The sequence below is a fragment of the Lampetra fluviatilis genome, chromosome 40 (genome assembly GCF_964198595.1).
Source record: "Lampetra fluviatilis chromosome 40, kcLamFluv1.1, whole genome shotgun sequence".
In the NCBI taxonomy this organism is placed as follows: domain Eukaryota; kingdom Metazoa; phylum Chordata; class Hyperoartia; order Petromyzontiformes; family Petromyzontidae; genus Lampetra; species Lampetra fluviatilis.
Window position 1 is genome coordinate 4,013,164 of NC_136314.1, and position 27,564 is coordinate 4,040,727.

Here is a 27,564-nt window from a genome sequence, read left to right on the forward strand (position 1 = left end):
GATCAATTCTCCGGCGAGCTCGCCAGCCACGTCCGCCATCATTCCGCTTGAGCCTCCGTGCCAAGCCGAGCAAAACCTTTGCGTCGCCTATCGCACTAAGTGGCGTTTGCGTGTGATGTAGAGGCCGGCCCCGCGGGTAGACCTTCAAATAGGGGCGAAGCCGCAGATTTACCAAGCTTTCAAGTCGTGCGCTGCATGTAAAGTTGAATCGCGAACGACCTGCGACTGGGCCACGCAGTTGAGTTCCATTGAATTGAATTTCCCAATTATGTAATCAGTTGACTGCCTCCTCTTGAGATTCATCGAGCACATTTAGCAAAGAGATGGCTTGCGCCAGTGCAGGGATGCATGGGCGTTTGTTGACGTTGACAGAAATCAGTTGATAGACATCTCTCAATTTTTGATTTTATTTTTGGCTGTGATGCGAGGATCTGGCTGGGTAGCAATGTTGTTAGGATCCTTGCTTGTTAAGTGGAGTTCACATCTCATTGAGCCTATCATCACCCTTATCATCATTACCACAAATACTATCATCATCATACACACGATCAACTTCATACCATTAGCAAATTGGCATCTTAACCTGGCCAAGCCCACCCTGAGGCCAACTCAGTATGAACATAGCACCTTGCTGCTATGATTGGTGTGGACATCAATAGCAGCAGCATCATCATCATTGACATTGCTCATCATAGAATAACAGGGCCGCTATGTGTGAAGTCAATAGTGGTTATCCCCATGGAGAGACTGGTCCACACCTTTAGAATTTTGAATTTCCACCACTGGCAAATTGCAATCATTGTTGCCTCATTGCTCGTTTGGGCAGAGAGAAATGTTTACTCTTTTCACGTTACAAATAGCACCTACTCTCAGAAAGAGTGCTCTTATGTTAGCAAGCACATATTAGGCCTGGTGGATGTTGTGGTCACAGCACCGCACATGCCTGACCACTATTTTCTGGCAATTGCCGATCCTGACCACTCGTATGTATGTATATGTATTATATTCTTTGTTTCTTTCGGTAAAGTCATGTAGGTATAAAATAAAACAAAACACATTCCTGCGGAGGGAGCTGGTAGGAACGTTGGGTTGCTCGGTCAATGGCCAGGGTCAACGGCGGCGTGGTGTATTCCGCAAATATGCCCGACTGTGAGGGCGGGCACAAGCCGGCGTGAGTAGGTTAAACGTTGAGTTTTATAAGGGCACCACGGGGTGACCAGCCCCTCCCCACCCAGCCCCACCCCTCCCACCCCCCACCCAGCCCCACCCTCCCCACCCATCCCCTCCCCACCCAGCCCCTCCCCACCCTCCCCACCCAGCCCTTCCCCACCCTCCCCACCCAGTCCCTCCCTCCCCACCCAGTCCCTCCCTGCACGACGGACGGACACATTAATCCCCTGTGGGCTGGTGTAACCAGGAGGTTCCTACCAGTAATACATTATTTATACCTACGTATCTTTACCGAAAGAACCAAAGAGTATGGATCCCTGCAGTCACGAAAACTTCAAATCTAGATGTATTATGTTGAACTTTTTTTGCATCGTACGTAGCCAACTGTGCTAACCGAAGATGCGGGGGAAGGACAACAGACTAAACCAAGTACTCACTTTAGGCTGCGTCAACCTAAGGGTGTCCCAAACCAGTATAAGATACCAAGTGATCACTGCTGATCATGTGCATCATGCTCAAGAATTGAACACGGACTATTGGGTTTGTAGAACACTCTGTGAATCGTTACACGACCACTCGCCGTGACACAGGCTATAATAATAACACAGATGATGTAACGAACTCTTTGACGCTGTGATTTGCCAACGGATTGTAGTTTTTAAAATTCACGTAGAGCGTGATGGAATTATAGAAACCCGGTCAATACATCAAAGTGTATAATTCACGGCAAGCAGGGCACCATTGATCAATGGAGACATTGATTTGAATCTGGGTTCAAGCCACCTATGGTACAGCTGAGTTCTCAAGCATAACAAGCTGATGACCTCAGCCCATTTACCAATGACTTTACAATAAAGCATCACCTCCGATTGTCACGATTGGCTACGTACGGTGCGAAAAAAGTGCAACATACATATTTAATTTGGTTATCTCATTCGTTCAAAAGAAAATATTTTTCTTACAATTATACATATTGTTTGACAGCAATGAAAATAACACTTCTCGGTAGCAAAGCCATTTTGGAAATGCCACATTCCCATGGCAGTCACATCCACAATGGAAAAATAAATACAATCTCTAGTTGAATATAACCACACTATATTCTGTTTGAGGTGTTATGGAAGACCTGACTCACACTTGAAAGTTTTCAAGTTCAAATTCCAGTTTGGTGTCCACTAAAGCTCATCATTGTCACTCAACGGGTGGGTAAAAATAGCATAACGCTGTGTACACGTGTTTTGATTGCTGGATAAGGGTCTTCCAATGCCATGTGGGTTGTCGGGATTATTTAACCATACTTCACCAAACCGGTCTGGGAGCACAGACGTGGGGACATGTACAGTACAGTACAATGCAATGGATATTGCTGCACTCTCCTCTATTGCCCACCACATAGCCCCGCAGCCTATGACACCCGTTACGCACAGCATTCACTCATCCAGGCACTATCCAGGCTCTCAATCCTGTTTGACTTTTTTGAGATGTGATGAGATCGGGTGCTTTCCATTTGGTTCTGTCATATCCAGGGATAAAAAATTAACCCGTAAAAACAAAGTTTTCACTATAAATCCTTTATATGCGTGGCGGCTAGAGTCCTCTCGTCCTCTGGCTTGAGATGGCTGCCACCTATGGGTCAGATGATTGCCTGCCACCATTAAGCAATTGGTAATAAAATGTAAAAAAAAAAAATTCCTAAAAAGTGTAAAAATTTGGAAAAACTATTTCACAACGAGTCTGTGTGCAAAATGTCAGCTCGATTGGATCACGGGAAGTGGGTTAAAACACGACCCAAAAGATTTGCACGGTCGTAAGCGCGCAAGCAAGCAAGCAAGTGCACTTAATATAAAGGATTTAAAAAAAAAGTTAAATTCATATTTTCCAGGTCGCCGGTAAACTGAAGTAGGCATACGACCAGCAGTCACGGCCGTGGCAAGAGCTACTTTACTGGATGTGGTGTGTGGTTGTGGAAATGTTTTCTGAGTCGCCAGCGTGGACATACCCGCCTGATGTATTAATCCACGGCCGTGCCACCGAACGAAGTCACCGATGGTCGTCCAATAAGCGAGACCCTTTTCTCACCGTAATAATGCTGTGGCATTTAAAGCCAGTGGCACAGGGCTACCAGTAGAAATGAGTGTCGTTCCCCCATGCTCAAAAGAACAGGAAGATGCTTTGACCGTGTCGTAAAAATGCTTTGTTCTTTATAGAAATGCGCATTTTTGGCTGCGACACAAAAAACACGGACACTGTTCGAGGTTGTGTAGCGAGATGTTTGACGTCACGAGCCTGCATTGCAGTAGTGACGTTTTTGCTAGCAAATCGTACCTCTTGCTGAGCAATGCAATTACTCTCCTAGTCAAATGTCCTATTGATTTTCCCCCATTGATTAGTCAATATTCAGATCAATGCAAACCTAACATATGGTTGTTTCTAGTTAGGGTATGTGTGTGTGTGTGGATATGCATGTGGCCGAGTGTGCTCGTGTAAAGAGGCACGTACATATGTGGGTGGTCGTGTTCGAGTAGGCTGTATTTCCAATCTTTTATCTTGTCCTGGTGTTGTGGGGAGCGGTGGTGCAGCAGTTAACGTGCTATGCTATGTACCCGGCCACCCGAGTTCGATTCCCGCTCACGGTGAACACCAGTTACGATTATCTGGACCTGTCCTGGGCCTCCCCTAGGTCAACTCAATCTCAAATGAGTACCTGGTGCAGTGTTTAAACATCAGCACTAGGGAGACAAAGGTGGCCTGGCGTGGTGCTGGCCACCCACCCCTCCCCCCCTATCGTGTGCCTTGCCGGCCTTCATAGGTGCTCGTGAACAGCACATTCTCCGTCAGTCTGTCGAGGCTACACGGGGGATCTTTGCTGTGCTCGTTGTAACGACGCACGCACATATGTGGGCGGTGAAGTTCGAGTGGGCTCTGCCCTTTTTTTCCTGCCATGGTATTGACCTACGTCAGTATGGTCCTTCGGGAATACAGAGGACAGTGTTGTTTTTGTATAAAAATGAGACGACGTAGCCCATGATTTTTCTTGGGTTGATAAAAAGGGGCAATTAAAATTAAAATCCAGAGTCTTAGCATACAATGAAATGAGGTATCCATTCGTATTTTTGGCAGAGTAGTACAAGCCACCGTATCAGAATACAGTCCATGGAAGTAGATATGACAGAGCTACCTCTGAAATCCCCTCAAGTGACCTCTAGTCCACACACAGTCGACAGCAGTACTTCCCACCCACTCTGCATATGAGAGTGTCACGTGATAGTCAAACATATAATTTATTCTCAGAGCTGGAATTTTGTTAAATAAAGTGCAGAACCGAATGTAATGTAACGTTGTTTTTAGACTGTCAATGATCACGGGCTACGACCATTTATTCACTTCACTTGAGAAGCCGGTTTAATCGCAGGCAACTGTTTGGATTCGAATCCAGGTGCAGTGTTGCCATCCCAGGGCTCTGACCTCTGAGCCAACTGGCCAACTCAGAAGGACTTGAAATAGGGCTGCCAATGAAAATCATTCCTGTCCCGTGCTCATTTGGACAGTGGGAAACGTTTGGCTCTTGGTTGGCCACATGCATATATGTACAGAAACCTACACCCACATACCGGCACTAACATGAACACACACAAACACTTGCATGCACACACACACACAAATACTTGCATGCACACACACACAAACACTTGCGTGCACACACACACATACATCGATGTCCTTGCTCAAATTGTTGAGGGAGGTGGTCATCTCTGTTGGTGGCCCAGGGAGTGGTGGAAATTCCATGTTCCAATGGAAAGAACCAGTTTATACAATTTGCATCTACTGTTGACTACCCACAAAGTGGTACTTATTTTATTTACTAATTTAACCGATAGGCTAAGTCAACCCCCAACTGAGATTTTAACTGCTAACCTTCCAATTTCTATGCGCTTTCAATGACAGTGCCACCTGGTCATTCCCACACACACACACCTGCACATATAATTTTGCGGACAATTAAATACTTGTCCTCCAAAGGCGTACGTACTCAGCTATGAAGGAAGCACGCTTAATTAAATATCTGTAATGGGCCAAGTTGGCATGACAGTGCACTTTACTTGAAACAATGATGTAACTCGCGTTATTGAAAAGCGCCGAGAAAGTAACTCGCTCTTATGGAGCTACAATAGAGCACTAATAGGTTTTAAAAATAGAGCAGATTGGCCAGCAAATTAACTTTTCAGCCATTCTCATAAATGTCACATACAAAACACTACCCGTTGACTGAATCAATGGCTGTGCTATTAAGACAAGTTTTTATTTTATTTTACTAATCAGTAAAGCTCTCAGCTTTGTATGAAAAATTTTAAGAGCATTTTATGTTTGCTAAAGGCTCTTAAAACTGCTCATTGTCCTCTCAAGTATCATAATTTATACGAAAGCATTGTTTCTAGCATCTGCCATCTCAATTTAATAAAATACGGCAACTATTGGGGATTTCATTGTTTGAGAAGACATAAGAATTTCAATGCACACCAGGTTAAGCACCTTGAAAATTGGGAATAGAACCTAGCAAGAAAGTGTTGTCGATATAATCAGTTCGTGGAGGTCGCAATGGGTGGGACATCTGTTCAGGATAGAGGAGGACAGGACCGGCATTGGAGTCGCACGCATCGGTCAGCAACCAAGAGGAAACCCTAAATATAGAGGGTTATATTAATCGAGGGAAGCCTCAATCAATCCAAATGGGGGGGGGGGGGGGGGGGGTTCTGGAGGGAACCATATGAGAATATTTATTCAGACCCAATAATGAGTTTTTGGTATGTCAAGGCACCTGGAGAAAACCCACACATATGATGGGTGTACACTCAGAGCACTGCACAGGTAGGTTCAAGAATCCATGACTCTAGTGCCATCTCCTGGCAGATTTAATCAACGAGAGGAGGTTGTGATGGGTGGGGCACGTGTGAATGATGGAGGAGGCCAAGGTTACCATTGCAGGCATTCGAGTTGGCAGCCACGGTCAGTAACCAAGGGGAGGACCTAAACCCAGATGGTGGTCATGGTGAGATACAAGAGGAAAATGTCTATAATTTGGCAGAAGGAATGCATAGTGAGGTGTGGTAGCATCATTAGCATCTCTTGACATTTTGTCCTTGGACTTATATTTTGCACGATATTATATTGTTGTGGAGTAATGAGTAACAAGAAATGCCTTACTGTAATCAGATAACCAAAGATAAGGCACCAGTTATTCCATATTATTAGTCCATTTGCAGCGTGTGACCAACAATCGTTACTCATCATTTGCCATTGTATTACTGTTTATGATTACTATCCAGTATTACACACCTTCGTCAGTACAAATTACATTACTCTGTTACACTCATTCTAAAACCTCGTGTAAACAGTAATCACCCACTAATTATTTTTTTCTAAAGTATCCCTCCCAACACTGATACTAGAAAACATTGTTACTCCTTATTGGGCCTGGCCACACATCCCATCGGAGCAGTTTTGGTTTTAAATGTTGAAATGCAGGCATTGAACGACTGGGTCACCTCGCCTATACTTGACCCCAACAGATTGAGTTAAATTTAGATTTTTTTGGAGGGCGGGGGATCGATGACAAAACGACATGACTTGCTCCTGTAATGACACCGAGGTGGTGGTGCCAGTGGTCAGTAATAACAATTACCGCTTCGTGTATTTTATAAACCAGTGTAAACTACGGGAAATGTTCACCGACGGTGTCTCGTGAACCTTTATTCAGAAGTGCATTGAGAATGACTGTGATGGTGGTGTTAATGGTGGGATGTTATTGATGGTGTGTCTATGCAATGGTGAATCAAGAATGGCCAATGGTGACGAATGATAATGTCTCTATTAAGCAAAGAGTCAAGAATCACGGTGATAATGCCGTTGGCTTAGATTTTTTGTTGTTGGTATTATTCTGCAGCGCATTAAAATAACACATTATAAAGAATCATGGTGGTGGAAGTGATGATATTGGTGGTGGTGGTAGTGGTGATGTTGATGGTGTTGGTGATGATAAAATCACTTTTCGGTCGGGTTCGTGAATGTATGGTGATGATGATGAGGCTGATAATTATGTTATTTATGGTGATGATGATGATGGGGCTGATAATGATGTTATTTATGGTGATTATGATAATGATAGGGCTGATAATTATGTTATTTATGGTGATATTTCTGAAGGTGGTGGTGATAATGGTAAGTCCATTATTTTGAAGTGGATTAAAGATAATGATTGGAAATTATTCCGATTATGGTGATAATTGTGCGGATGGTGATGCAGATGATAGTGACAATGACGTTCCACGAAAACTCCTGTTATCCGCAGCACATTTGCGTCCTATTATCCGCGATGACCCGCTATTTTACCCATAATTCAAAGTGAAACTGCATCCTAACATCCGCGAACTTTTAGCGGGTAAGAGGAGTCTCACTGCAAATTCATACTACGAGGTATTTTTGGATAATGGGCGTTACATCATTTGTCCTAGTATCCATTTTTTTTCACAGACATAAGGAGTTGTGCTCCAAAGTTATCATACTATCCGCGGGATTATTCGATATTTTGTTTACCATGCAGATAAGAGGAACAAAATCGCAGATAATAAGATCCGCGATATTGGTTCCCCACATTGCCACGAAGACGGCGTTCTCCTTCATTTAACTGTGAGTAAACACCACGTTAAGTTTAACGCGTGCTTGAATGAACACTACATAAACATCGAATGCATTGAGATTATTGGGATTATGTTGCTGCTATACATTTCTACGTGATAAGCAACTTTGTTGAGCTATAATTTGTGGCCCGGTCGCTTCTCAAAAATAAGTTAATTCCTCGGTGGTCATCACCTGATGAGATAAATACATTTAGCATTATTTGTATATGTAGTTTTAAGTGATTTTCTTCCCTTTCCTATAGTTTGCAATCATATCGTGTTTTTTAGTATTGTAAAAATGTTTTAACGTTCTGAACCGCTCCTACTGGTCATCTGTGAAAAAGAGTTTTACAGCTCATCGGATTCCTCCAGAACAAATAATTATTCTGATCCTGACTGGAAACCGATCCGGTTTTGCTTTTAATCCTCAAAAAGGGGCTCGAATCCTCCCGTTGCTAGGCAACATCTTGGCTGGACCCGTTACCGTGGCAACGGGGACCCCCCCCACTCTCCTCCCGACCACCACGCTCTCAAACTCCATTGGTCGAGAGGGCATCGCAGCGTCACGTGGCTACTCTCAACGGGCGGAAGCGTCTTGCAAACTTGCGATGCTACCGCGGCACGGAGTGAGATAAAACAAAGAGAGACCGTCGATATGTCGTCGATAGATCGTCGATAAGTCGTCGATATATCGTCGTACACTTTGACGATCAGGTCGGGCGGTGGGAGGGTTAACGACAACACTTTTAGCATTGCAACTTACACCCTGTCGCTCAAAAAAATTAAGAATCTACTTCTGCGGCGGCCCTCTTTGTAAGGGCCGTCGCCTCACTGGAAGTCATTGAACGTCGCGGGTTGATGACAATAGGTGGGGGAGGGAGGGAGGAGGCGCGTGTTCATACTTCCCCACATAAGATGGTCGCTTTGCGTTCAGTACAACTTCCCGTGGATCGTCAACACCACGGCAACAACTCAGTGCGACTTCAGTGCCGCCACATTCGCCGTTGTTCAACCCACGTGCCGGACCGTTCCACGTAAGCCGATGCATTCGTGTGTTGCTTCGACACAAAGCCATACACTCCCCCACCGCTTAATTGTACACACGCACATGAATGTTGTTGAATCGGCGGTGTTAATGTCCCAACAGATCGGCATCATGGTGGGGGTCTCCCTGCACGCGCTGGCGTTGTTGATGTTGGGCGCCGTATGCTGCGTTCACCTCGCCGTGTGCCCCTTCACCAAAGTGGAGGAGAGTTTCAACCTGCAGGCAACACACGACCTCCTGTACCACGGCTCCGACCTACAGCAGGTGCGTGCCGCCCCGGGTCGGTGGAAGTGATGATATTGGTGATGGTGGTGGTGATGGTGGTGGTAGTGGTGATGTTGATGGTGGTGGTAGTGGTGATGTTGATGGTGGTGGTAGTGGTGATGTTGATGGTGGTGGTAGTGGTGATGTTGATGGTGGTGGTAGTGGTGATGTTGATGGTGGTGGTAGTGGTGATGTTGATGGTGGTGGTAGTGGTGATGGTAGTGGTAGTGGTGATGTTGATGGTGGTGGTAGTGGTGATGTTGATGGTGGTAGTGGTGATGTTGATGGTGGTGGTAGTGGTGATGTTGATGGTGGTGGTAGTGGTGATGTTGATGGTGGTGGTAGTGGTGATGTTGATGGTGGTGGTAGTGGTGATGTTGATGGTGGTGGTAGTGGTGATGTTGATGGTGGTGGTAGTGGTGATGTTGATGGTGGTGGTAGTGGTGATGTTGATGGTGGTGGTAGTGGTGATGGTGGTGGTAGTGGTGATGGTGGTGGTAGTGGTGATGTTGATGGTGGTGGTAGTGGTGATGTTGATGGTGGTGGTAGTGGTGATGTTGATGGTGGTGGTAGTGGTGATGTTGATGGTGGTGGTAGTGGTGATGTTGATGGTGGTGGTAGTGTTGATGTTGATGGTGGTGGTAGTGGTGATGTTGATGGTGGTGGTAGTGGTGATGTTGATGGTGGTGGTAGTGGTGATGTTGATGGTGGTGGTAGTGGTGATGTTGATGGTGGTGGTAGTGGTGATGTTGATGGTGGTGGTAGTGGTGATGTTGATGGTGGTGGTAGTGGTGATGTTGATGGTGGTGGTAGTGGTGATGTTGATGGTGGTGGTAGTGGTGATGTTGATGGTGGTGGTAGTGGTGATGTTGATGGTGGTGGTAGTGGTGATGTTGATGGTGGTGGTAGTGGTGATAAAATCACTTTTCGGTCGGGTTCGTGAATGTATGGTGATGATGATGATGGGGCTGATAATGATGTTATTTATGGTGATGATGATGATGGGGCTGATAATGATGTTATTTATGGTGATGATGATGATGATGGGGCTGATAATGATGTTATTTATGGTGATGTCTCTGAAGGTGGTGGTGATAATGATAAGTCCATTATTTTCAAGTGGATTAAAGATGATTAGTGTTGTGATGCAGATTACAATGATGATTGTTACAATAATTATAATTATGATGGTAATGATTTAGATTATGGTGATGATTGTGCGGATGAGACCCGTTTAACACGTCGGCTTTCGCGACCAATGTCATATATAATACCAGGGTTTAATTCTAGATTTTAAGCTTTCGTGACTGCAAGGATTCATACTCTTAGGTTTTTTCGGTAAAGTCACGTTGGTTAAAATAAATAATAAAATAATATTAATAAAATTATCAAGTCACTTGATACAGTTAATTTAGCTGTGACGGTGCCACCTGATGACGGACACTTGTATTGCCTCCGAAACGTCGTGAATTATTATTTTATTTCCATTATTTTATATTTGTTTTTACCTACGTGACTTTACCGAAAAAACCTAAGAGTATGAATACAGGGTTTTTCTGGGGGGGGGGGTAGGGTTAGATCGCATAAATTTATAAAAATGTGGCTAAACAAATCTGGCTGTTGCCTGATGAAACTAGTTGTAATTTCTGGCGAAACGTCGTACTCAGATTGTAAATGTGGTTTTGCTCTCCAACACACAGGTGTGCTGTAGTAGTAACGAATTGGCATGTTCTATTTACGTGGAAAACCTTTCTAATTGGTTGTGGTGTGTTTAACGACACTTTTATATATTTACGCTACCTAATCCCAAACAAAAAATCCGTATTATAAATGAGCCCCGTGTTGTGATGATGATGGTGGTGGTGGTGTTGTGTGGGGAGCGGTAGTGTCGCGGTTAGCGGAGCTGCGCTGCAAACCTGGGCGACCCGAGTTCAATTCGCGGCCACGGCCAACACCAGTGATGATTATCTGAACCTGTTCTGAACCTCCCCTAGGTCGACTCAGCTTCAAATGAGTCACCCACCCCTTAGTGTACCGTTCTGGCCTTAATAGGTGCTCGCTAACAGCACTTTTCCCAACAGTGTTAAAGCTATACGGAGGTACAGCCTGTAACATTATTGCTTCACTCATGTATTCATAAGTGAAGCAAGAATGACTGATTAAAGAGTGGTGGTGGTAGTGCTGCTGCCTTCGATTAAGATAATGTGGTGAGATGTTTTGGACCTATCTTGGTTTACAGGAGGCTCGTGGGTTCAAGCCCGACCATGACGCCTGTATATTTGGAGTTTGCATGTTCTCTCTGACCGTAGTCGCTTGTGTTATTCCCCTAATTTAAAATCAACATACGTTTCGAGTATTTGGCTGCTATACATTTCCACATGATAAGCCACTTCATTGGGCTATCATTTGTGGCCAGGTCGCTTCTGAAAAAGAGCTATATAGCTCAGTGGGCCTTACCCGGTAAAATAAAACAAATCGTCGTATTCAGTAGTGACAAAGTGATGATGACGTTGGTAATGTATTCAGCAGTGAATCGAGAATGGCTGATCATGGCATTGTTGATGATGCAGTCCCTCTGGTAAAGGTCACGATGGGGTCCTGTTGTTGACGATCCATTTCAGCAGGTCCTGGGTTCATCCCAGATAGCTGAGCCCCAGATTTCAATCCATGATTTCAGTTGCCCAGATCCCGGATACACATCGATGAGCGAATTATTAATTGCGCACTGCAACTCTTATTGTGAATTACCTGTCAAGAGCGTATCAGTACCTACCTTATTACAGACCAATTCAGACCTTATTGGTCACCCCCGTGCCCTTATAAATCTCAACGTTCATCCTTCAAAGTCCCATCACAAGGGAGAAACACAAACAAATAAACCAATTTTTATTTGCCCGTATTGAAACGGCTGTACGCCGTATGGACCTGAAAACTAAATTTTCCTATACAGAAATACAGGTAAACCGTGTGGGTTGACAGGTATGGAATTACACATTATAAGCAAACATGATTATTCAACCAATTCTAACATTTACATGTAAATTATGAGAAACTAATTCGGAAAGTGAACACGTTTGACTCTGTGGTCCAAAAACCAGGCCGTGTGCATTATACACGCAGTATGGTGATGGCACGTGACATGTTAGGCACGATGGGAGGATCCATGCAGTGGCTACATTTGAGCCTTTTGTTGTCCACACATGACTGTACTGTAATTTGTTTACACATTCCTGCGGAGGGAGCTGGTAGGAACGTTGGGTTGCTCGGTCAATGGCCAGGGTCAACGGCGGCGTGATGTATTCCGCAAATATGCCCGACTGTGAGGGCGGGCACAAGCCGGCGTGAGTAGGTTAAACGTTGAGTTTTATAAGGGCACCACGAGGTGACCAGCCCCTCCCCACCCCTCCCACCCTCCCCACCCAGCCCCTCCCCACCCTTCCCACCCTCCCCACCCAGCCCCTCCCCACCCTCCCCTCCCCACCCATCCCCTCCCTCCCCACCCAGCCCCTCCCTGCACGACGGACACAATAATCTCCTGTGGGTTGGTGTAACCAGGAGGTTCCTACCAGTATTAAATACTGTAGTTTAATTGTTTTGGGTGGCTCTGTGCCTTGTAATATGACTGATAGCCACGCGGGGGCGTCACAGTGTCAACCAATATGGCTGATGCGGATATATCTTTCAAGTAGAAAGCTGTGATCGAATTTCGAGCTGAATAATATTAAACAGTGATTTAAATGAACTATTTATCTTTTCATTGTTTGTATTGACCCAGAAACCACGATCGTGACCGAGGGCATTTAAACCTACATGCAGTTGTGCTCTCTGGGTAGCGTGAATGATTACTTTTAACGATGAATGATGATGGCGATGTTGATTTATTTTTGCTGTGCAGTACGATCACCATGAGTTCCCGGGCGTCGTTCCTCGATCTTTCCTGGGCCCCCTCGTCATTGCTGTGATGGCTGCCCCATGGGTGCACCTCTCCCACGCCCTTGGAGCTAGCAAGTTCGTCTCCCAGTATATCGGTAAGTTGCATTCTACAAATGTTGTGAATCGTGTCATGTTGAATCCCATGTATGTAAATATATGTTCATTAAAAGGAATATTTCCCTTTGTGCTCGGATTGTGCACATACGTGTGGGGGAGCAGTGTGCGGCTGCCTGATCATCCATTATTGTGGACGGACGTACTTACGTGTTAACATACACAACCATTCAGTAGTGCACTTGGTGTCGTGGTCAAGCTTAATGTGTTCTTGTGCACTGTTAGCGTGTAAGTGCGCTCATGTTAGTACGTGCATGGTTTATTTGCACGACTGCCTGGGCACGGGTGCACGTGTTACGGTGTGTGACGTTTCACGTGACCAAAAGGTGCACCTAACTTGCCACAAGTGGCACGGTGAAGTCACCGCCACTGTGTGTCGAACGTCGTTGCTCTCGCGTGTACGTCTTTGTCCGTGCGTGCAGTGCGTGGCTGCCTGGGCGTGTGCGTGCTGCTCGCGCTCTGCCGCTACATTGGGGCTGTGCGCGCGGAGTTCGGACACCGCGTGTCTGTGTTCACGGCGCTCGTGACGGCGAGCCAGTTCCACCTGCTCTTCTACAGCTCGCGCAGCCTCCCCAACTCCATGGCCCTGCCCCTCGGTGAGTCGCCCCCCTCCCACGTCCTCCCCGTCTCTGCATCTCTCCCCTTAACATTCTCTTTCCAACATATCCCTCTCCCAGTTCATCTGCCCTTCTGCTGCATCTCTCCCCTACCTAGCCCTTCAGCTGTCACTCTCTTTCCTGTCTGTCCGTTTTCCTAAAATTGTATTAACACTTCACTTAAAGCTTTCGTGACTACAGGAATGCATATTCTTTGGGTCTTTCAGTAAAGCCACGTAGATAGAAAAAATACTAATAACAATATCACGACGTTTCGATCGCAACACAAGCAATCACCTGATGACGATTTCTTGTGTTGCGATCGAAACGTCGTGATATTATTATTTGTATTATTTTTTCTATCTACGTGGCTTTACCGAAAGACCCAAATAATATGTAATTACACTGTCTTCCTATCCCATCCTGCCTGTTCACCTTCTGCTCTCTTTCTTTCATATTCCTACAAACTACTCTCTCCACTACCTCACTCTGCACCTCTCCGATCTCTCTTTTATCACCCATCTATTCATACTCACGTCAGGACCTGTTCATTCTTTAATCTCTCCCCTTCATCTCCTCTCCGCTCCCTCTGTCTCTCACCTGTTCGTCTTGAATTATCCCACGAGGCGCTTTGATGCGGTTCTCCGCTAAAGGTGCTATGTGTGCAAAGTCAAACAGCTGTTATTTTGTAAATACACAACTGGGCTATGTGTCTTGGGCTGTCACAACACGAGTTGAAGTTTCGGTAATGGGGACTGAATCTCATATTCATACACGCCACCACAGCGCCATCTAGTGATATCTCAGGAGTGTTTTTGCATTTAGAGCGTTTAACACGTAGGCTTTCACGACCAATATCATCCACAATACAGGTTTTTTTTAGGTTATATCGCGTAAATATATAAATGTGTCGTTAAATCCACCACCACCCGACACAGCCAACTAGTAAGGTGTGTCACGTAAACAGAACGTACCAATTTGTTACGAATACAGCACACTGGTGTGTTGGAGAGCCAAGCCACAACATTTACAATCTGATTACGATGTTTCGCCAGTAATTACAACTAGCTTCATCAGGCGACAGCTTCATCCTCCTACATGACAAACCTTACGAATTGGCTGTGTCGGGTGGTGGCGGGTTTAACAACACATTTATATGTTTACGCGATCTTACCCACAACACCAGTATTATGCCTTTAGTACATTCTTCAAAGGCTCTGGATTATGACAAGCACCAGAAAGTAAAAGGCAAGCCAAACTATGGGATCTTTTTGAAAAAAGAGTGTTTCATAATCGAGAGAATGCATTACTCTGGAGAGCTAGAAGATCATTATGGATGCTTTAAAATGGTGTGTTCTCGATTTTTTTTGGTATAAACAATGAGACTAAAACATGTCTTCTAGAAGATAATGTTTTATTCTGTAGAGGTGTCTTCCTGAAAATGGTTTTGAATGCGCTCATTAAAAATGAGGAGAGATGTTGTGCAGGAAGACTATTCTAAATCACGGTTTGTAGTCGTCTGCCCTCTGAGTGGTATTGTATTGCTTTAGAGAAATGTCTTCCGGTAGACAATCTATTCTCTGCATTAAAAGACACCCCCCCCCCCTCCCCAACATTTGCTTTCAAATGTAGTGATACAATTCCATCTTATAATCTCGAGAATACGGTAAGTCGCGACACGCGGTGCACGCTGGGAGCTGTCCACGTTCACCCAATGGAGGTCATCACGCGCCGTGAACATTTGAAACCCCTTGACAGCCGCGCTCTGTGTCTGTGACTGATTAACCATGGTTACGGATATAAATGAGCACATTACAATTCGCAGCGGCGCATTAAACCATTGCTTCAGCCGTAGATGTTGTTTCGATGGTGAAATGAAATACCCCAGCTGTAACACCTCCAATTTTTTTCCTACCAATAGTTGTATTGCATTAATGTCTGAACTGGAGCTGGGCCTCACCTAGGCCGACTGAGCTTTAAGTGAGTATTTGTACGGTTTATTAACACGAGCCCTCCTGATGTTGTGTGCCGTGCCGGATCTCATAGGTGGTCGCTGACAGCACTTGCCCAACTGTCTGTGTAGGCTTCACGGGATGTCTCCCCACGAGCGTGTCTCTGCTTGACGGCAGTGTTGGAAGAAGTGGCTGCGTGGCTTACCACCTCCACGACGCAATGACCAAACCACACGTCTCTCCCCTGACTCACTTGCCACGTCTCTCTGCTTGTGTCTTTCTCTGGGTTCTGCATCTGTCTCTCTGCTTGTTTGTTTATCCCTGCGTGTGTCATTCTGTGTCTTGTCTCTCTGTGTTTTTCTCACTGCGTGCGTCTCCCTGCCTGTGTCTCCCTGTGGGGTTATCTCTGCGTCTGTCTCTCAGTACTTGTGTCTCCCTGTTTGTTTATACTTGTGTGTGTGTGTTTGTCCTGCATTTGCTTCCCTGCGTGTGTGTCCCTGTGCGTCTCCCTCTCGGTTAATCTCTGCGTTTGTCTCTGTGCTTGTGTCTCCCTGTTTGTTTAAACCTGTGTGTGTGTGCATTGTCCTGTGTTTGTCTCCCTGCGCGTGTCTCCCTGTGGGATTATCTCTGCGCAACGACAGTATTGGAGGCGATGGCTGCGTGGCTGGGGAGCCGGCACGCCACGTTCGTGCGGTGTTCGGCGTGTGCCGTGCTGGTCTTCCGCGTAGAGATCGCGCTGCTCGTCGGGCCCATGCTGCTGCTGTCGCTGTGGAGACGGCAGCTGAGCGTGACCGACGCGCTACGCCTCGCTGTGCCCGCTGGGCTCTTTTTTCTCGGTGTGTGCGACTCTTTGTGGGGTCAAAGTTAACATCGTCACATTCATCGTCAGCGATGCCATCACTGGCATTGACTCCGTTGTGGTATTTGTTGATATCATCACCTTGGTCTCCATTAAATCCATCAAATTCAAATATTCTTTTCACCTCCCTCAGTCTGTTGCTTATCCAATGATAATTTCAGCTTCCAATGCGACAAACATTCACACAGTGTATCAGGGTTCACCATCTAAAATCGGATAAGTGGGCCAATGAAGTGACTGCAGGAATATTTAAAACATCTTATCTTGCAAAGCCATTCCCTGGCCCGATGTGATCTTAGACAACCCACTGTGAGAGTCCCGAATGATAATTTCTTTAAAACTAATCGCACAATGCCGCCGATGACCACAATGGAAATGTAATTTTAGAGGATTTTCTATTTTATAAACGACGGAATGCAATGATGATCCTCATCTTTTCATTTCAGGGCTGACTGTGGCTGTGGACTCTTTGTTTTGGCGCCGACCATTGTGGCCAGAAGGAGAAGTGTTTTGGTTCAATGCCATCCTCAACAAGAGCTCCCAGTGGGGCGTATCCTTTGTTCCCTTGTGTTCGATAATTGATAATTATTCTCTTTACATGAATAATAATAATGATGTGATATATATTTCTTTTTAAACCTCACGGGATCTCAGACTCGAATTTTTTTCAGGAGAATCCTTAATTGGGATGTACGGCCAATTCATTTTATTGAATGAAAGTTTTGAACGTGCGATTGAACCACGCTACTCAGAGAAATCCACGCTTTAGGGGTGGCTAACAGGCCAGGGTCCACAACTGCGTGGGTTTTTCATGGCCATGCCTTTTTGGGTTGTACCTCGTGTCGTTCGCCACAGCGTCCTGACGTTTTGCTCCACTTGCTTGGGGGGCTTCTTCAGGTTCTGAAGAAGCCTCCCAGCGTGTCAAACTACCCACTGGACCGTGAAAACTTACACGGCAAGTGTGGAATCTTGCAGAAGGAAGGAAGCGATCAGCGTCGACCTCTCAACTTTAACGGTTGGTGAGATGGCGAGGGGCGCCACGGTGGCATGTTGTTGACTACATCGCCTGGTATGCAGGAGGTCGTGGGATCGATCCCGACACTGACTTCTGTTGTATATTTGGAGTTGGAATTTTTCTCTCCCCCTGGTCACGTAGATTTTTCTCCGAGTCCTCCAGTTTTTCCCTCCACATTTAGAAACATGCGTTTAGAGTATTTGGCCGCTATACATTTCCACGTGATACGTCGCTTGTCGTTGGGATCTCATTTTTGGCCAGGTGGCTTTTGAAAATGAGCCATATAGCTCAGTGGGCATTACCCAGTTAAATAAAATCAGTTTATTTTAAAACTTGAAAAGCGTTGCGTTTCTCGACGTATTTACCCTTGACCCTGACTCGCCCGCCCGTCGCGTCGCGCAGACGCAACCTCTGCCCTGGTACTTTGTGTCGGCTCTGCCACGAGCCCTCGCAAGCAGCGCCCCGCTCGTAGCGGTGGGCGCGTGGTGTGACCGGCGTGTGCTTCCCATGCTGCTGCTGTCGCCGCTCATCTTCGTTTCGGCGTACTCGGCACTGCCGCACAAGGAGCTGCGCTTCGTCATCTACGTCGTTCCCGCGCTTAACGCGGCGGCGGCACGAGCCTGCGCCCTCGTGTGAGTAAGACCGCCCCCGCCCCATCGACGCTACACCGTGCTGATGATCCTTAACCCTTTCCCCTTCCGATGACGTATGTGTACGTTTGTCCATGTATCAACGCTGCGCAACAATCTTCTCGTAAACGGCCTGTATCTGAGCTGGGTGTCCCCGCCACCTTTGTGCACAGCTTGAATTTCAGTCTCTCTCTCCATACATCGCTCTGTTTCTATCTCCGTGCAGCTTTAACACCGCGCACAAGTCGGCGTGGCGCAAGCTGGCGGCGCTGGCCGTGTGCGGGCACCTGGCGCTGAACGGCGCGTACAGCGCGTGCCTCCTGTACGCGTCGTCCCACAACTACCCAGGTGGAGACGCCATAACACGGCTGCACGAGCTGGTGCCACCGTCTCAGAGTAAGGGGAACGCGGGGGGAGGAGGGGAGGAGGACCACGGAGGGGACGTGGGTGTGTGTGTTTTTTCGTGAGTACCTAGTGCAGTGCGTAAACATTGCCACTGGGGAGATAAAGGCGGTTGGTTGTGGTGCTGGTCACCCACCCCTTCGTGTGCTATGCCGGCTTTCATACATGCTCGTTAGCAGTACTTGCCAAAAGAGTCTGTTAAGGCTTCATATGTAGGTTGAACTTCATTCGCACCGTACGTAACCAACAGTGCTGATGGGAGGTGCTTCACGAGGTGTCTTTGTGCGTGCCTATCGCGATGGTGCAGCTTGTGGCGAGAGTGGAAGGATGGCGGTGCTAGTGAGTGATGGTGGAGATGGAGTTGGTGGTGCCATTGTGGTGGTAAGGGATGGTGGTTGTGAGGTGTGGTTGTGGTGACTTGTGGTGGTAGTGGTGACTTGTGGTGGTGAGGGATTGGTGGTTGTTGTGAGGGTGGTGGTTAGAGTTGAGTGGTGATGGTGGTAAGGTGTAGCAGTTGTGTGGAGGGATGGTAGTGGTGGTGATGGGGTTGAGGGGTGATTGTGGTGGTTAGTGCGGTTTGTGATGGTTATTTACATTGCTTCTCAGTTCAGGATAATTGTTCTTGATGATGATGCACTTTGTCTCTCCTTCCACCAGATGTCTCCATTCACATGGATGTAGCAGCAGTACAGACTGGCGTTTCAAGGTTCACGCAAATTCATGATCACTGGAGGTATGGTTATCACTGACACACAAAGATCCCCCATGTAGCCTTTGACAGACTGTTGGGGGCATTTGCTGTTAGTAAGTACAAGCCACACCACACTAGGGTGTGGTGTGGCTTTCCCACTGCTGATGTTTTTACACACTGCACCAGGTATTAATTTAAGGCTGAGTACATTTAGAGACCCCTCCACGCATGTTAGCCATGGCTGGGTGCAATTAATCGCGCACACGGAGACAAACGTACACAATGCACATACAAACTCGTACACAAACACAAAAATACGTACACCCACGTAAACCAAATATACTCGCACAGTCAATCCTGCACGCGTGTATCAGCCGTAAAACATGCATCTGCCTTGAAGCAGACGGCGTTCAAAGATGCCGTGACTTTATTAGGGTGCCGGTGTCACTCTCAAATTTGCCAAATTACCCGCAAAACATTTGGTGAACCGTGGCGCCCTGGTGATAGCCTCGTCGCGATGAGAACGGAGCAAGTACCCGGCCTCCCCGACTATAGCGTGCTGCCGAACGGCGCTTTGCCTGCCGCAGGTATGACAAGCGGGAAGACCTGGACCCGAGCGATGTGGACGGATCCCTTGCGTACACGCATCTGCTGCGGTCGGCCGAGGTGGCCCTGGCGGGGCTGAAGGAAGGCCCCTTCTCCAGGACCCACCGCATCCTGCATGTCGCGCGCGGCTTCGTCGGGGTCTCGTTCGATCGCCGCCGATTTCCGCCGTTCGCCGTCGAGCTGCGTCCCGCCGTGGTGCTTCTCGCGCGGAATCCATACGTGGAGTCGGTGGAACTTCCCGGTGGTGGCCTAGTTGCCTGAGATCGTGGCCGGGGCATGGATTCGAGGCAAAGGAAGGGTGAAAAAAAGAAGAATAAGCTCGACTCTGTGTGTATGCTTGAAATATCTTTCGTTGCACAGACTGCCTGAAAGACAATCAAAAGAGACCGTTACAATGAGTGCCACTACTTCCTTCTGCCAGGTTCCACAATTGTACCGGTGACACCCGACCTCCAAAGCTCTGCTCTGACAGTTTCATTATTGCCACCATCTGGCTTTCGTCTTCCCCTTGGGCACTGACCTGTGGTTGCCACTCCACTGCCTGTCTCATTAACCTGCACTCCTCCCTCACGCACACACGTCCCACTCACCACGGCCTCCCCTGTCTAATTATATCAGCAGTGCTTACCTGCTGCATCGCATTGGATGGTTGTCTCCCATCGTAGTCGACGATGACAGCCCATCGATTTATCTTTGTGTTTACAGTGCAGGAGGCCAGTAGGGGGCACAGGTGGTGCATCGGCCAGTCGTCTCAGTCGATCCGTAGCACCTGGGTCTGCCCCGTGACCTCCTGCCACCGGGCATTCGACACTTCACATGGCCTCAACGTGCACATGGCCTGGCACAAGCGTCGTGGTGACGTAACCACCAGTCCAGGGCTGCGTTCAATGGGGCATAGCACTCCAGAGCACTCTTCTATTGTCGACCCAGAGTGCGGCACAGCAGGAGCCAACGGTCCGACGGGCCGCCTTGCCGAGCGATAGGTGGCTCGGGTCAAAGTCAAGCCAATCGGATGAAGCGCCCTATCTTCCTGCGTGACGCGCGCGCGCCCCCATTGCCTGAGCTGGCGCGTGATGTCACCCGCCGTTGCGAGGGACTCGGCATCCTTTTAAATCGTCTCGATTAAAAACTCATTTGCTGTTAGAACTGCTCTTTGTGTTTAGTTTGTTGTCCCACCCCGCACATCCGATTAGCACGATTGGCTACGTGCGGTAAAGTTGAACGTACATACATCCTAACAAACAAACGCGCCGTTCGCGAAGCGCTAACGTCCGCCTCGTGGCTCCACGACAGAGCCCTCTGCCCATTGAACGCACCCCTGATGTCATCCGAGCTTCCAAGTAGCCGCTTACCTTATGCTACTATTACATTTCTATTATGCTCCATGCACCCAAAAACCCATAAGATTTTTTTTTACTTGCTCCTTTGTTTCCAAACAGGCTCATAATGACAACGTCAGACCAATCGGCCGGCACCTGTGAGGTGTGGGATATGAATCCGAGGCACGGTTGTACAGTCTCCCTGCGCCAAATATATTTTTTAAACAAGCGCAGCTCTCCCATTGACAGCTTTGAGCCAGTGGTGGAGAGTCCACATTCGCTCACCAGGAGTCAAACCTCCTCTACTCCACAGAGCAAACTCTTTACCTTGCATGAAGTGATGCTCATTTAATCTTTCCCGGAGGGATGATGGGCTAAGATGATAGAAATGCGAATAACAACGCTTGTTTATCCAGGGAAGTCTCGTTTAAGTCTCATGGAGCATTAATTGCATTTGGAGTCGGCATTATTACCCAGTGAAAACCCACACATACAAGGGGTGATGTCACCACCGTGTAATCAATACATATGGGTCTGCATTCTTGCACTGCCATCTGCTGGTCACCCCACTGCACCTGCATTCATCATCATCATCACCCTTGGTTACCGACCTCTGGGTTCCACGCCAATGCCTGTGTCGATAACCTGCCCCCTTTTAACCCACCACAGCCTCTTCACTGCTATCGCTCTTGCGTGTGACTGTTTTTGCAAGGTTCACCAGGTCCGCTTAAAAATTCCTGAATTGCAGTCTCATGTCGCTACCACCAGCACCGCCGCCATGTTCACCACTCCAGGCTGACCGTCTCTGAGCGCGCAGCTGGCCTGGAAAGGAACCCTGCGTGGATTCTCCCCATTGAGCAGCGAGCGTCTCTTCTGAGCCTGTCGAACTCCGCAGTAAACGAGTGGCGGCCGAAGAATTGTCCTCGTAGCCCCCCCCCCCCCCAAAGGCTCGTGCCGTCCCATTCCATCCCACGCCGCCACACCTTACTCCCCTCCTTCCCTTCCTCCCAGGTAATGTCTGAAATGCGATACCCGCGATAATGGAAGTGTTGTGGGAGGTGAAGACAAGCACCGTGTTTTACAACTGCCGGGCGTCTGCAGAAGGCACCCACCCTGAACCGTGTAATGCGACACTTCTGGCGGAGGGGAATGACTGGTTATTTGCCACTAAAGTTATCTCGCGTCGTTAATTGCGGATTGAGTTGGTCTTCCCACACTTTGGTTGTGGTCCGGGTGCGCGATTGCCGCCTTTCTGTGCCGTGTTATTGGCCTGGTGGTGTTGTGGTTGGAGCGCACTACTCGCAGTCAAAAGGGTGCAAGTTCAAACACGGGTCGGTCTTACTTGGGCCCATCATTAACATCGCCATCGTCCTCCATGAAATCAGAACGTTGCCCTTTCGTTACCCATGGAAGCTCCCACCGAGTTCAAAGGACATTTCTTTCGTAGGGTCTTGCTTTGTGATGTTTGGTACATTCCGTTGATGGGCGTTTGGCTTCATGTGGCGAGATATAACCAGAGTGCCTCAAGAGAAACCCACGCCTGTGAAAGGGATAGGGGGGGTTAACATAGTTTTTTTTACTTACAGACCTCAGGTCGTGAGTCATGCACTCTTAACCACGGCTCTACACAGTGGAATGATCGCCATGCAATGTGATGAAGGTTAACGCAACACTTCGCCGTTAACTTTTTTACACATGATCTTTTTGAGCATAATGTGCTCACCTCAATCGGTTGTCCTGAGCCACTGGAGGAAGCTCCACGTTCTTGTGGCGAGGGGGCCAATTTATCCGCAGGATTATTCGCACAATTGCCACCATGCGATGTTGCCTCAACACGTGTGTGTGTACACATGTACAACACTTCGTCATTTCACTGCTGGGTGAGGGCCTCCTCCCCATGCCATGAGGATCATGGGAATTGTTTGGCCATACTTCACCATGCTGGTCAATGCATGTTGATGAAGGCGGGGGGGGGAGCATAGATGTGTGAGCATATAAAGTACATAGCAACAATGTATTCATCTGCACTGCTTGCCACCCACTACGTCACCCCCAAGCAGCCTATGACAACCTGCTGTGCATGGTGATTGCCCATCCAAGCTCTGTCCAAATTGGAACCTGCTTAGCTTCCGAGATCTGATGCGCTCGTTTGCATTCCAGGTGATGTGGTAAAGAGCGTTGTCTCTGCAAGTAGCGCTCATTTAAATCTCCCAGAGGGATGGTGATGAGAATGATGGCGACTGGATTTGAACCCGAGTAATAGTAATGCTCTTTTTGCATTGTCTTATGCATTATGGCCAGGATTTTAACCCTTCAGTTTAATACCTTGGAGCCCTATTGCTCGCTCAGTAAAACTATATTCCAACCTGGAATGTATTTTATGGCAAAAGTGCATTAGCAATTCATTGTGGACTAATAGAATAATCATGAAATTTAAATATATTGGTTTAAAGGTCACATGGCCATGTTCTCCCTGCTGTGTAAAGGATTAAAAAAGGCCACTTGAAAGTTTTATAAAAAGATAAATCCTTTGAATGATATTTTCCACAGCCATTCTGACGAAAGGGCAGACCGTGGGATTTCCAAATGGATTCTTCATTTCATGACATGATGCTGATAGCAAAATACTTTAAAAATTGTATATAAACAAAAAATATAATCATGAAACCAGACCGAGCGAATATGTATATATAAGGGTTAGTTCACTGTGTCACGACCTCGCTCCCGTTGGTTGAATCAGCCCTAAACGAGTTTGTGGTGCAACATATAAACGGCAGCACTGGGGAGACAAAGGTGGCCAGACACGTGTGGTGCTGGCCACCTAACTATGTCGTGCCACCCTTAAGTGCCCTCTAGGCTTATTAATATGTTTGTTGACTCAGGAAAGTCTCATCGAGTCTCGGGATTATTTTTATAAGGGTCCTGCTAATTTTTTGTTTTACAGCAGAGGCCGATGTTTGCCATGTCTAATCCCAATTGAGTGATTTTGTGGTGTAATTTATCAAACTTGTATCGTGGTGCCGGTAGCACACAATGGATTTATCTTGCGAATTACGTCATGGCATCTTTAAATCCACTGTGAGCAAAGTAGACGGACCGTAGTATTTGTATGGTTCAAACTCACCGCAGTATTGACCAGGGGCGGCCATTGGATTCGAACCGCGAACCTCTGCTACAGCGTCAAACGCGCTCCTGATGGGCATTGTCACCTCCCTATAATGCTTGTACCTACAGTCAATAAGGCTTAATCGGGGATCTTAGTAGAGGTGTGGGCGTGGTGCTGGCCACCTACCCCCTCGTGTGCCGTTCCGGCCTTCATCAGTTAAAGCTACACGGGGGATCTTTGTAGGTGTGCGTCGGTGTCACCTTTCAACCGAAGAATATTCCCACTGAGAGGCATCCCTTAATCCGTGACGGAATGTAACAGCTGATCATTTCCAATCATGTTTTTGAAGTAAAAATGACGAAACCAACACTGGAGCGCTTTGGGCTGTGAAAATTCGAATTTCAAAAGGGGCACGCTTTCATTTCATCACTTTGAATATAGTGACAGATTTTTGAACATCCACGACATCGCTGTGCTCGATGTTTTTTCATTACACTTGTGTCCTTTTAATGATACATCTCATTGCTGGGCATGTTAAGTAATAATAATTATTCGCGTTTGAAAACCTCGCTCTGCGTACTAATTTTATAAGAGGGTCCTTCTGATGTTTGGTCATTTCCTTATTCGTTTTTTCTAGTGGGCGTAGAAACTAGAGGGCACAGAGAACCCCCGCATAGAAAAGAGAAAATTGTTTGCAAAGGTAAGCTAGCAACTTACTTGCTTGCACTGCCGTTTGTGGGCAGTCCAAGCATCTTACATACATGGTGACACCATCTTTGTATGATCCACTAACCCCCCACCTAGCATGCATCCACGACATCTGGCCAAATGTATTCACAGTGTCTCCTGCTGAACAGGCAGTGTTCTCTACCACAGGTGACCGCGAACAACTGGTGGAAAGTTCACATGACGAGGGGCGAGTCTTTGCAAAAGACCACTATAGTCTGTTCTATCACGTGGTAGTTGCGTTCCTGAAGAACACCGCGTTATGGAAAAATCGCGTTATAATAAATAATGTAGGGTAAAGCACAGTCGGCGATAACACGTGAGATGCGTATGCAGGCTAAACAAAGACTGGGGCGCGTGGGTAGCATCTAGAAGCATCCAGCAGCATCCCGCCTTGTTCGATGCTAAGCCAAGGCAGCCATATGACCGCACATCTTTGCATGTCGGTTTTCCCCCCTTCTAGAATGTCCACAGGCCAATTGACATTATATTTCTAAGCGATGTGTTCTGTGACTCGTATACTTAAGACCTTGTCCTCCCCCCACACCTCCGATTTGCACGGTTGGCTACATACAGAGCGACAGAAATTCATACAATAATACTTAAGACACACTGACTTAATCTGTCAAACTTTGCATTCCTGTTGGGTGTCTTATGAGCTGTTGAGTATCTTCATTTTTTTTTACTTATCCATTTGCATCCAAGAGCCACCAATAATTGGATCTCTGACAATCGCCCACATCGTCAGACAAAGTCTCTGAACCTGCAGGTTGTGGAAAAACGTCCATTCATGCGTCAAGTGATGGCATTGAGGTATTTCTGGTTTAGGGACAATTGCCAGACACTTGAGTCACCTGACAGATACTGACAACAGCTGTCGTGAAAATACGAGGCAAGCGTTTACAAGTAGGGTACCTTGATTGTATGTTTGAACTTCTTCTTACTAGCAGGTGGGAACTCATTGAGGCAGCAAGTCTCTTCTGCAAGGCAGACTTTTTTGGGATGGTCAAGTCAAAGTGGTGTTTTTGTTGCTCAAGTGAGCATTTCGAGTGTTGGAAATGCCATATTACCACCCATCGAGCAGCTTCCTATTGACTTCCCCATCGAACAGCAGCAGTTCGGTGGCAGCAGTCGCTTTTCTTGGCAGGACTCTCAACATCTTTCAGAGTCTTGGGGCGCCACGGTGGTGAGATGTTAGCTCCATCGCCTGGTATGCAGGAGGTCGTGGGTTCAATCCCGACCCTGGTGACGCCTGTATATTTGGAGTTGCGTGTTCTCTCTCCCCGTGGTCGCGTGGATTATACTCCGGGTGCTCCGGGTTTTTCCTCCACATTTAGAAACATGCGTTTAGAGCATTTGGCTGCTGTAAATGTCCACACGATAAGCCACTTCGTTGAGCTATCATTTGTGGCCAGGTCGCTTATGAAAACATGCTACATAGCTCAAATAAAATAAATTGTTTCGTAATGTTCACTTAGAGGCCGGTGGGCCAGACTTGCGTTGGAGGCTGCTGTCCGGTCCAGCAAAGCTGCCCCCTGTTATTTTGGAAACCCGATCTGGATGAACGTAGTTCAGCCCCGACCCTTGACTGCGTGTAGTTGTGACCTCGCCAGAAGCCAGCCAGGTCGATGCTGGACATGTGAGGGCTTCAGAATCATTAAGCACTTTTAAAATAAATCTAAAAACTTGCTTTTTTTAAACTGGCTTTTAATTAGGATATTCTTAATGTGTTATTTTTATTGTCTTTGCTGGAATTTGGTACGTGATTTTATTTTGCGTGCAATTTCACTTGTTATCGTTCATGCCTGTAAAACACTATGTATTGCATTTTTTTGCACGAATAGTGCTATAGAAATAAAGTTTGTGTGATATCGCGTCGTGGCTCATCGGATTCATCCACTCTGTGTGTGTTTAGTGTGTTGTCCTTCCCCCCCCCGCACCTCCGATTAGCACGGTTGGCTACGTACGGTGCGAAAGAATTTCGACGTGCACACACACGGACGTTCTGATTCTAATGTGTTCCAGTTCTGGCGATGTACGTCGGAGGATCGAATGTTATGTGCCTTGCTTCCCTTACCCCTTCCCCATCATCCCCCAGGACCACGAGAGATGATGACACCTCGCGGAGGCCTTCATCCACATGTATATAGATCGTGGATGATGATTATAATCATGGTGATTCCCTAAATATACGGTTGATGTCAATTGTAGGCAGAGGTGTGGACTCGAGTCATGTGACTTGGACTCGAGTCAGACTCGAGTCATGAATTTGATGACTTGCGACTCGACTTGGACTTGCATAACAATGACTTTGTCCCACCTCTGAGATGTGGACTCGAGTCATGTGACTTGGACTCGAGTCAGACTCGAGTCATGAATTTGATGACTTGCGACTCGACTTGGACTTGCATAACAATGACTTTGTCCCACCTCTGATTGTACGTACTGGCCCACATCATAGGA

General features: G+C 47.0%; 1 protein-coding gene across 1 annotated transcript; it reads left to right on the forward strand.

Annotated features, from left to right (window-relative positions):
- Positions 1 to 8,400: 8,400 nt before the first annotated feature.
- Positions 8,401 to 26,954, forward strand: ALG12 (ALG12 alpha-1,6-mannosyltransferase). Its single transcript, XM_078874890.1, has 10 exons — positions 8,401 to 8,878; positions 8,992 to 9,153; positions 13,049 to 13,181; positions 13,623 to 13,796; positions 16,390 to 16,584; positions 17,054 to 17,157; positions 18,025 to 18,254; positions 18,478 to 18,647; positions 19,311 to 19,386; positions 19,932 to 26,954. The coding sequence occupies exons 2-10, from the start codon at positions 9,001 to 9,003 to the stop codon at positions 20,209 to 20,211; spliced, it is 1,515 nt and encodes a 504-aa protein (XP_078731016.1). The 5' UTR covers positions 8,401 to 8,878; positions 8,992 to 9,000; the 3' UTR covers positions 20,212 to 26,954.
- Positions 26,955 to 27,564: the final 610 nt, after the last annotated feature.